The sequence below is a fragment of the Pteronotus mesoamericanus genome, unplaced genomic scaffold, assembly GCF_021234165.1.
Source record: "Pteronotus mesoamericanus isolate MK-2021 breed Mesoamerican mustached bat unplaced genomic scaffold, CSHL_Meso_final scaffold_651, whole genome shotgun sequence".
Taxonomy (NCBI): Eukaryota; Metazoa; Chordata; class Mammalia; order Chiroptera; family Mormoopidae; genus Pteronotus; species Pteronotus mesoamericanus.
In genome coordinates, this window is record NW_026555325.1 from 22952010 (window position 1) to 22962894 (window position 10885).

The following is a 10885-nucleotide window of genomic DNA, read 5'->3' on the forward strand; positions in this document are numbered from 1 at the left end:
TAGCCATTTGGCCAATAAATACACGAAAAAGTGCTCAGCATCATTAATCATCAGGGAAATACAAATTAAAATCATAATAAGATACCATCTACCAGAAGGGCTAAACTTAAAAGGACTGACAATACCAAGTGTTAGTGATTTGTACAGCAATTAGATTTCTTGTGCTTTGCCTGGTAATATCTGGTAATATTGACCAAAGCTGAACACAGACATATCATACCAGTTCCAAAACCTACCAGTTCCCCTCTTATGAGTAAGTGCACATGTTGGCCAAATGATATGAACACAAATAATTATAGCAATTGGACAAAAATAATCCAAATACCCATTAATAGTGGAGCAGAGAAATAAATTGCCCTCTATTCTGTGACAGAATACTACATAGCATTAAAAAAAAAAAAAAAAAAGTCTGCTACACAGAACAACACAGATGAATCAAACCAAAATGATGCACTAAGGAGGCCAGACACAAAAGGATACTATAGGGTTTCATTTTTACGAAGTACAAGAATGGGCAAAACAAATCTACAAAGATAGAAGTATGGTTATTTTCAGAGAGTACAGAGTGGGAAGGAGCATGAGGGTGTTTTCTGGGTGCTAGAAACATAGAGTGACATGGTGGCCATCATACGAGAACATCCATTTATTTACAATTTGTGCACTGTACTATGCATGTGTGTTCTACCTCCATAAAAATTTTAAACAAAGAAATAAGTAAATAAAATTATTCCACTGTGCTCCATGATGGCCCAAATCATGTCTTATTTACATATTTGCACTTTCCAAGGCCTAATACAATGCCTGCTCAGTGTTTGTTGAATTTAATTAAATTGGCCAGGTAGTTCCATCTACACGATCTGAACTAGATGACTTGAGTACAGCGTGTCTGAGTTATCAATAGTAGAACTATAGCTGTGGGCTTGTTTCCTGCAGACGCCTTTTAAATTCCCAATGCATTCATATTTAAAATATCTGGGGGATTTTTTTTTTCCTAAAAAGGGAGATAGGATCATTTGCATATTGAAAAACAACCCCATTTGCAGGGTTTAAACAAGATTTAAATCAAAAAGGCAAAAGAAAAGGAAACAAAGAAAGGTGCTGCGGTGGCGCCCTAGAAAGCAGATGTTCATTAGGGCCCAGACACAGATTACTATCACAACGTACTTATCTGAACATGCTCTCATCAGGCCAGAGTCAAATCAAATTTTGAAGGCTCAAAGGATGTGCACTGAAGAACATCCTGTACTGCTGAAACACGAATGTGAATTGTGTGAGACAGAGGGGCAGTAAAGAACACCAGATAGCACCCACTATCATCTTAGATCCTATTTATATATTAAGAAAAAAATCAGTTCTTAAAAAAAAAAAAATCAAAATTAACACTTAAGATTTCTGCTATTAAAATTAAAATCTGAGGAACGATTTTCAAGAAACACCTTTTTTTAGTCTTTTACAAATTTAAAAAAACAATACCTTCGTGATTATTTTTAGATAAAGAACAGTCTGTGAAATATTTAAGCATGGGTGAAGACAAATTGTAAACATCTTACTATTTCACTGTCATATTTACATTCCAATCTCATTAGAGTATACATTTATCATCAAAATACCTTCTATTATGCTGATTATGTTCTCTTTTGTTCAAACTATTACATCATGTCTGCACTTCTTTAACACTTCTTTAACACGCATGTACATTAACAGATAAAATTGTATTTAAAATTTCCATATAAAATTGAATAAGGAATGAGAAAGAAAATCTAATTCAAAGAGGCCATTGCAGCTGGGAAATTCTTAGTCATAACCTGTAGCATTAGGAGGTAGGATAGATTCCTTTAGCAAAATTAAGCCAGGCATATTTGGTTGCTGATTCAGACAAAGGCAGTGCGAGTGGCTTTTATGGGACAGTCACCCTGGTAGATCCACAAATGGCACATACACCTGCAAGGTCAGTGCAGAGTGGCATTACTCCTAACTGCGCAGGAGGAAAAGTTGAGAGTATGAGTGGGGGAGAAGGGCGAAGAAGAAAGGAGTGAGGGAAAAGGAAACACAGTTTGAGGCTGCCCAAACTCCGGGACTCTATCCCTACCCACTCCCACTTTGCAGGGCCCTATATGTGAAATATAGGAAATGAGTTTTTTAAGTTCTAAGTAACTGGCAAGTGAACTTTTGGGAATAAAACCTGTTGTAAACACAACTCACTTGTAAAGTAAGGTAAGCCCGATCATCAAACAAATCACAAAAACCTCCAGAAAAATACTATCGGTGCTGCTTTAGAATTTTTGCTCTAGCATTTTCTCTGGCAGCCAAATCTTTGTGTTGTTGTTTAATGAAAGTATGCAAGGGTTCAAGTGGAATGATATCTACAAAGAGACTGATTTAGGAACCTCGTTTTTAAGATTCCCATTTTTAAAACAATGAAATTAATCTAAGCTGTGCTTTGTGGGAGGCAGAGGGGCTCTTAGGAGTATTGCAGTTAATGACCGGAAAATAAAAACTGGCAAATTTTTATTTTCATAAATGTTTGCATTTGTCAAAAGCCTGTTGATGAAAAATCCAAATTGCTCTCAAGAAGACAAAGGTAAAGCTGATAGCATTACAAATTTCTAATAAGATTTACTTTTCCTTATAAACAAAAACGTAACTGAGACTTTATTTTCTAAACTGTGAAAATATTTCGTTGTTATTTTACAGGCAAGAAAGTGTTTCGAGGTTCTCCAACAGTAGAAATACAATTCCAATCGCAACTCTCAAAATCACCATGTTTCAAAAGTATTAAACAGGGGAGATAGAAAAGCATCATTTGGCAAGCTTAAGTATAAGATTAATGTAAATTTATTGTCTAAAATTCATTTTGGCAACTTTGATTTTTTCCCCCCAGAAATTTAAGAGCACAATATTCCATGATATATCCAATTCTGCCCGTTCTAATTATTGCATTTTTCAACTTATTAAAAAACCCAAACTGGTATCTTGTAAAATGGGCCCACATACTGGGAAGATGTGGGAAGATGAGGCATTTTTCCTTCAAGATCAGTAAAAAATATTTTTGACATCTACAAAACGATCTGGTTTTGCTACACAGAACCTTTCCCTCTTCATCTGGGACCAGCAGGCCAAGACCACGTGTTGTTCAATGAGCAGCCAGAGGGATGGGTTCCAGGTCCCATGACCTGGACAACATGACTCCTAAGGACTGTGTTCCACTTGCAGAGGTGAGTAGCAGTTTATTTTAAAGGAATTAAAGCTAGATAATGACCAAATAAAGAGAATAAATAGCTATATCCACAAAAGATCAGAAATCATAAAAATCTGTTATTTTCTGATGAAATGCTGGCTCACATTAGACACACTGTTAATGTGTAGATTTCAGGCACACAGTGATCTAATTAGCAGCAATAACAAAACTCCAAACTTATTTTCTCCCCTTTGCCATGAGCAAGGCTAACAAATTAAAAGATACATCATGTCAAATGGTTTAAAACTACAAAAGTAACACTTCTGTATAAGCACTATGTCATCACTTAAGGATTATAGTTTCAGACTTTTACAACCCTAACAGGTTGGCCTGTGCACAATTTATAAGCATAAAACTGGAAAAATAATAATGTAAAGTAAATTAATTGAATATGAAAATCTGAGAGGGAGGAGTTCACAGAAAGTACTTAAAAAATGTTATTCTTCAAAATTCTAAGTACTCATAAGAGGATTACAAAGCAGAAAAAAATACAAAATATTGAGGATTATCAACTTAAAAAAATTTCATTCATTCATCTAAAGCCCAACTTCTTTCTAAAATTTTCAGGTTTACGGTAGCTTTAATTAGCTAGCACTTTACTTTTTTCTCACAAAACACTTGGCGATATTTTTAATCCCACATATAGACCTTAGTGGCTTCGCTCTCACTCAGACCCTTGGGTGTACTATCTTTGTAAATAGTCTTTACTTATTTCTTGTATTGTGCCTGTTCGGTACTCCCTGGTAGTTGGTGAGATTCTGAAGAGCAGGCACCAGCCACTGCACTCTCTAACCTTTTCCAATGTCAAGTGCAGAGAATGCTGCTCTGGGGTCATTCAGAAAATACACGACTGATTAGTATTTTAGCCCATCATGAGTCTCAGCAATTTTCCAACAAGCTACCATCTTAAAACCTAACCTAATTCCAGAATACAGATGTTTAGAATCCAGGTCTTCATATTCATCGTCCAGAAGACTGCTCTCCATACTCTAAAATGACAAATGCATTCATTTAACAATTAGCCAAAAAACAATGTATGGAGAAGGACAATGTTCAGTTTTATCCATTTTCTGCCCTCGAAGATCTAGGATGTCGATTTTTGCTCTCCCCTTTGTGTGTCTTTCTCTCAGCCTCTGTGACACACTTATTTTCCAGTGCTTGCTTGAAAAATTAAAATACTCATATAATTATGTTGCGGAGGCTAGATGCACTAAGCGAAAACCAGGAATTCAGTTATCGGAGACATGTTCAGTTTGTTCTTGGCTTACTGTCACCATCTCCTTTACACTTTTCCCCTTGTATCGACCTGATTAAGAAATGTTTAGTTTCTGTTATAGAATTGCACATGCACTCAGATTTGCATGCGTGTTTGCACATGTGCTTCTAAGAAGACATTTTGCTGAGTATCATCTGATCTAACTACTGGTAAATGTTGCCATCCAAGTGCTGCCTCTTATGAGACAGAGCCAAGGCCCACCAGGTTTTAATGAACTATTTGTTCATGAAAATGAACAGCACAATCCAGAACATTTAAATTCATCCTGCATAAATATGGTTTGATTTTATACCAAATATTAGACTGCGTTTAAATCACTGACATATCATTACTACACATTCTTTACAATAACCTATGTTACACTGAATAAAACACTTCCACCTAAGAAAACCGTGGCATGTTCCTTCTTATTCCCATAATATCCCAAATGAATGGGATAAAAAGCTAGATGGCCGAATGTCATGTTTAGGGTTATTCAACGGTCAGTAACTGAGAGAACTACAGTTCTGAATGCCTCAATGCTAGTTTATATTTTAGTTATTATCCATTAAATAAATAAATATTTTGGGTTTTTTTCTTTTTCTTTTAACCAATTCTGACATACCCCGTGAAAAAAGGGAGCGTTCTTTAAAATTAAGCAGGAAAAGTTTAAAATTAAGCAGGAAAAGTTGGTTGGGGCCAGTGAGAGAAGGGAAAGACAGGCTGGGTCACCAATTCCTCATAACATTTCCTCCCCTCAATAAAACACTATGAGATTTCTTCTCTGGCAGCTTAATTTTTAGTAAAGATTGCACAAAAAGGCACTTTCAATCCCATAAATGAAGCATTGACCAATTAATATATGATTCATTTTAGGGATCTTACTTGATTCAAAAAACATTTGAAAGTTTTAATTTTAGAACAAATAAAACACATATCTAACTATGTTAAGATTTCATTAGAAAATTAGGCTAGATTATTATATTTGTAGATTTTGGTCTATGATTTTCTTGCTGGTCTAGAAAAATATGCAGGTACTTATTCTGAATAATAATAGTCATTAACAGGCATTTATCTAGCACATACAGTACTGCGAACCAAACAAGAAACTAGGGAGGTGTTAATATCCTTTGAAGAGAGACTAACAGTGCAACAGCAAGATCATGCTTGGGGAAGATAAACTTTTGGGAACTGAGCATCCAATAAAAAACAAACTAAACAAGAAATCCCTCATCTTTAAAAGGAATGAACAACATTGAGAGTCTCTATCATTTTTACTAAGCCCTTATCTTTTCATTCTAGAGCTTCCTTGCAGGAATTTTACTGGTTAAGCATATACAGAAATTTTTTTTTTTCTTTTTTGGTGACTCCTTCCTGAGTGAAAAGAAAAGGAAAAAAGAGCCTTTTGTCTTTAGCTAAAAGACCCGTAACTTAAAATTTCTGTACTCATTAAGTACGCTGGGGTAATTTTATAGTTTCAATAAACCAGTAAGCAAAATACAATGTCTGAGCAATAAATCAGTAAAGTTTAAAATTTTTTTCTTAAAAGTGTATTACATGGAAGTCACCCCTATCTGAATTTAATTCAAAGCCAAGAGTGCCAACCCTGTAAGGTATATGTAGTTATACTGATACTAAATGACTGAATACTTTCCTACTTTTCTTCACTTACCTTTTCCTGTTCTCTCCTAGCAGCTTAGAATTTAGCTCCCAACATATAAAAAAATAATACTTGTTATAGAAAAAGCAAAAGAAGTAGCTATCTAAGGGGAAGGCTGCTATAATACTGCATCATAATGCATCTTCATTTTCACATTCCCATGACCGTCGGTCTTCCAACACCACTCCCACGTGGCCACAACACCCCACGCGACTAAGTAGAATAATATGTAGTCCTTGTGTAAAATATTGCTTTACTGTATTGATACATTTAAGCAAACTTTATTCACCTCATAAATGTGGTTACTTCTTAATACACAAAGCACTTTGGGTCTTAAATCCTGCTTCTCTACCTCCAATCCACCTTAAAATGCTCAGTTGTTTTATTGTGTCAAATTATGACCCTTAATTCCTGGAGAAACAGACTGATGCAATAGCCATTGGGGTCCAACTAAGTAAAAGTTAAGGAATTCAGCAAAATGTTAATGCAGTCAGAAATTCAATTCAGAAACCTGTTTTGTTCTAATAGCCTTCATTAATAGAATCCCAAATTATATCACTCACTATTTTTCAGATTTTGAATCTCAGTTCAGGATGGTTTTTTGCATACAGTTAACACAAAAATAGGTTTAAAACAAACTTTTGTTTAGAAACAAGCAATTCTTTAGTATAGAAAAACAATACTGTTGTATACATGAAACTTAAAAGTCAAGCTTTCATCATATATTTTATAGAAATATTTTGATAACTATAAATAAAGATCACAAATTTGTCAAATTGTTTTTAGGTGGTACAAAAATTAGGTAATCATAAAGAACATTTTATACTTCCTTTTCTTCAAAAGAAATAGAATAAATATGTCAATTCCCATAAATATTTGCATATGTGCAATGGCAATTAGTTTAAGTTGTAGTATCTTTGAAATAAACAGACCATGATTGAAGGGTTGCTTCTTCTATAAGTGAAATTATGTAGCCATTGTTTAAAAATGTGTAACATTGAATTATCTCTGTGTAGCCTCAAAGTGGATACTAAATTTAATTTTTCATAAGTCATTTTATAAAATTTAGAAAATCCTTTAGATCAATGTATGCTTATATATACGAAGTTCTATCAAACGACACTTTAGAATGAATGTGTCAGGTGATAAAGAGAATTTGCTATGGTAAGACAGACCATCCTGACAGAGAGGTACGAAAAAACCAACAAACGTGTAAAATCGGGTTACTTGAAATCTATGTTGCTCTACACTAGAGTATTATGAAAATTTCACAATTTCCTTCATTTCCACCCATGTGCTACTCTTCCACAGCTCCTCAAATTTACTTTATGTTTAATGCAGCTGCATTACTTTTTCTAACAATTTCATCTTACTGTCAAAGAGTAAAACATACCAATATGTTCACACACTGTAATAAAACTGTAGATTTTTTTGTTGTTGCTAATAAAATATACAAGTGACCAATATGTTTTTATGGAAAAAATTATTAATAAACTGTCCGAAACAGACACTGATTGAATGATTAACACAAGAAAAATAATTTTCAAACATTAACTTGTAAAAGTGTGGTAAGAAAGCTCATTTTCAAGAACCATGTTAATTGATATCTATTTCTTCTGATGGAAAGAAATCCCACCCATTTATTCTTCCTTAGTTTAAAATAGTCATATCCATCTCTTGATCACAAGTGTAACTCAAGTATCACTTGTAAACGACCATGCCATTCTGCAGTTTTTGATACGGCTTCGTAACAGAAGTCTCAGAATAACTGACTAGTGAACACATCACTGTATTTTAAACAGAATGATGTTTTCTATCCCATACTTCAGAGAGGTTAAAACACACGCACGCACAGGAGGCTCATCACTGCAGACAACGGGTTCTGAGTTCATTAACTTAACTCTTTAGATAGATTAGGCAACACTTGTTTTTCAACTAGAAATCAAAAGAAGTATCTATTTTTTTAATGACTCACAGTACCATGATACCAAAAAATATGTAAGGAAGTAAAAAAGGCCTGTGTGTTCCCAACTGTGCTTATCTAGAATCGGCAACTAGTCACTTTACATTTTAGGAGATGCCCTTTTTTGAGATAATCAAGATACTTTACAATAGGGAATTTAGATTTAATTATCAAACTTTAATACCATGTTATATAGGTCAAGTGAGTATGTATGTCCTTCTCCGGAAACAAAGAGATTCAGAGTAATAGGATTTCAGATTTCATAATAGAAACCGCAAGATATGTTTTGAGAATGTCATTTACTGTAACACAAATCAATATTAAATGCTTTATGCAGGAAGCACAGTTTCAGAAAATGGGCCCTAAAGCTTTCTGGGATCCGACCCTAATTACTAGAGCTGGCTCTTGCCGTTTGTCTCTCTCTTCAATTATTTAAGGGGCAAAAAAAGCCAAATGGCACTGCATTAGCTATATTAAATGCTATGTACTTGGTTTCTAACTTAATGGTACATAAAAATTATTAAGGTGAATGTGCCTGTGGAAACATGGCCTTTTTTCTTCACCTGAGTGTATGTATTTATTATTCATACAGTTAAGTGTTGAATAGGCTGTCCTTTAGCCAATGCTGCATAATTTAAACAAGTGCATTAAACATATATGATATCTAAAAAGTAGTGCATTGATTACACCTCAAAATTTCTTTGAACAACTTATATTTACAATGTTGCTCGCAAAAATCAGGCATCTCTCCCCCGTCCCTGAAAACAAATTTATAGGGACCACACAGAAGTGAATAATGGATATCCTTGCTGCTACCATCTCGCTGCTTTCAGGCAACTCAAAGTAAAATAAGAATTGAGGGGAGTGAGAATGAGGCCCTTGAGGGCTAGGAAATGTCCGGTCTCTATGCTGACAAGTGTCCTTCTGGACAAATGCTATGTTGTAGATGCATAACATGGACCACACACATTGTAAGCAATAAAAGCTTATCAAGGATGAATCAGAGATTCTTTGCACCAGGCCAGAAATGCCCTCTGCCAGCAAGCAGGGCATGATTACAACCTCCCAAACAAAGTTCAGACGCTGCATCCATACTTGGTTCTTTTGTGGTCTCGAAGGGCGCCTGGAGTCGAGATAGGAGATGCTAATTGTTGAGCAAAGCTGGTGCATCCAACTTCCACCTTCCCAAACTGTGGAAGAAGCTTCCAAAGCAGTGAAAGCCTCACTCTGCATGGACCCCATATATTTTTTTAATGAGTTCAGCGCCATCCAATTCTTGTAAAAATAAGATAGGCCCTCTAACCAAGTATCCAGGGTCCCTAGAAAGCCGGTCGTAATTTGCACAGCTACATCTCATCAGCTGCGTTACCTAAGAGTATGCCAAGGCCACTTTTGAGAAAGCAACATTGGAAATCGATCTGTGGTAAACATACAAGGTAGTATTTTTCTAAACTAAATACAAAGTCACTTCTCTCTCTGCACTGAAATCTGCCCATTGTCCCTCCTTCTCAAAAGCTACATGGAAGATTAAAAGGGACATCAATGAACGCTGAGTGAACTTTGGCCACTTTCCTACCCAAAACACCAGCGTAAAAGTAGAAATCAGTAACCAGGTGAAGTGGCACACCGCACAAAGATCAAGGCGAAAGGCGGGCGCACAGGGCCGAAGGCGGGCGGGGAGGAAAATGTCCCGTCCCCCGTCCGCCCCCCAATCCCCAGACATCGCGCGCGCGGGAGGCTGAGGGGCGTCCCCGGGGGGGCGGGAGGCTCCGTGCCACTCGAGGGAAGCCAAGAGTTACTGCTCGCAGGGCGGGGCCCAGGAGAAGGGGTCGAAAAGCCGCGCCGCCTGCGGGTCCTGACGCGGGCCCCAGGCGTCGGCGGCCGAGCAGCCAACGCTAAGCGAGGGGCTCGGCGAGGGGCGCCGCTCGGCCCCGCGACCCTCCCGCCTCCCGGGCCAGGAAGGGGCTGGCGGCTCTTTCCTGTCTAGTCTCTCCCCCCGCGGCTTTCTGTAACCCGATCTCCGCACTCCGCTCCCTCGGCAGCCGCCGCCCCGCGCGCTGCCCGGCTTTGCCCAGGCCGGCGCTATAGTTAGCAACCTTCCAGCAACTCCGTCGGGGGAGGCGGGGGTCGGTCGCGCGCCCCTCCCGGGCCCGAGCCGTGCGCGCCCCCAGAGCCCCCACCCCCGAGCTCCTTTACCTTCGCTTGAAGATACTGGGGGTAGTAGTAGGTGGCGTACTGAGGGTACATCTGCTGTTTCCACACTTTGCCCATGAAGCTGGAAGGGAGCCTGCCGTGCAGGGTCGCGGGCACTTTGGGGTTTCCAAGTCTCGATCTCTCCTGCCTCTCCCTTTCCGGCGGCGGCGGCTGCCGCTGCTCCACCTCCCAGCCCGGACAAGACGTCCTCCTTCTCCTCCTCCTTCTCCTCCTCCCAGGTAGAGAAAAGACACTGCAGAACGCAGAGGGCACCCCGGACAGGGCGCTCCGGCGGAGTTGCCTCCGGGAGCCCGTCTGCTCGGGAGCTGCCAAGGGCTGGCGCGCTGGCCGCTCCGCTCCGGCGACCAGGCTGAGCGGGGCTAGGTGATCAATACAAGTGGAAAGTGCGGTGGCGGCGGCGGCGGTGGTGGCTGCGATCGGTGCCAGGCGGCATCTGGGGTGGGTGCGCCCGACTGGGAGAGGGGAGAGGGGCTGGCGTGCCGAGACCGTGGGGGAAGGGCGGGCGGGGGCGGGGCTTGGGCGCCGCGAAGCCGGGACCCGCTGGAGGTGAGGGCT

The 10885-nt window shown here is 39.0% G+C and overlaps 1 protein-coding gene across 6 annotated transcripts in view; it reads right to left on the reverse strand.

Moving 5' to 3' along the window:
* The window catches only part of RBMS1 (RNA binding motif single stranded interacting protein 1), a 204907-nt gene extending 194474 nt beyond the window's left edge, over positions 1–10433 (reverse strand). For 5 of the 6 annotated variants that reach the window (XM_054562554.1, XM_054562549.1, XM_054562552.1 and 2 more), the window contains exon 1: positions 10313–10433. In XM_054562554.1, coding sequence (XP_054418529.1) covers positions 10313–10387 — 75 coding nt within the window. In that variant the 5' untranslated portion in view covers positions 10388–10433. The remainder of the gene's footprint in view (positions 1–10312) is intronic. The other variant, XM_054562547.1, reaches the window with a different exon arrangement.
* Between the last annotated feature and the right edge of the window lie 452 nt (positions 10434–10885).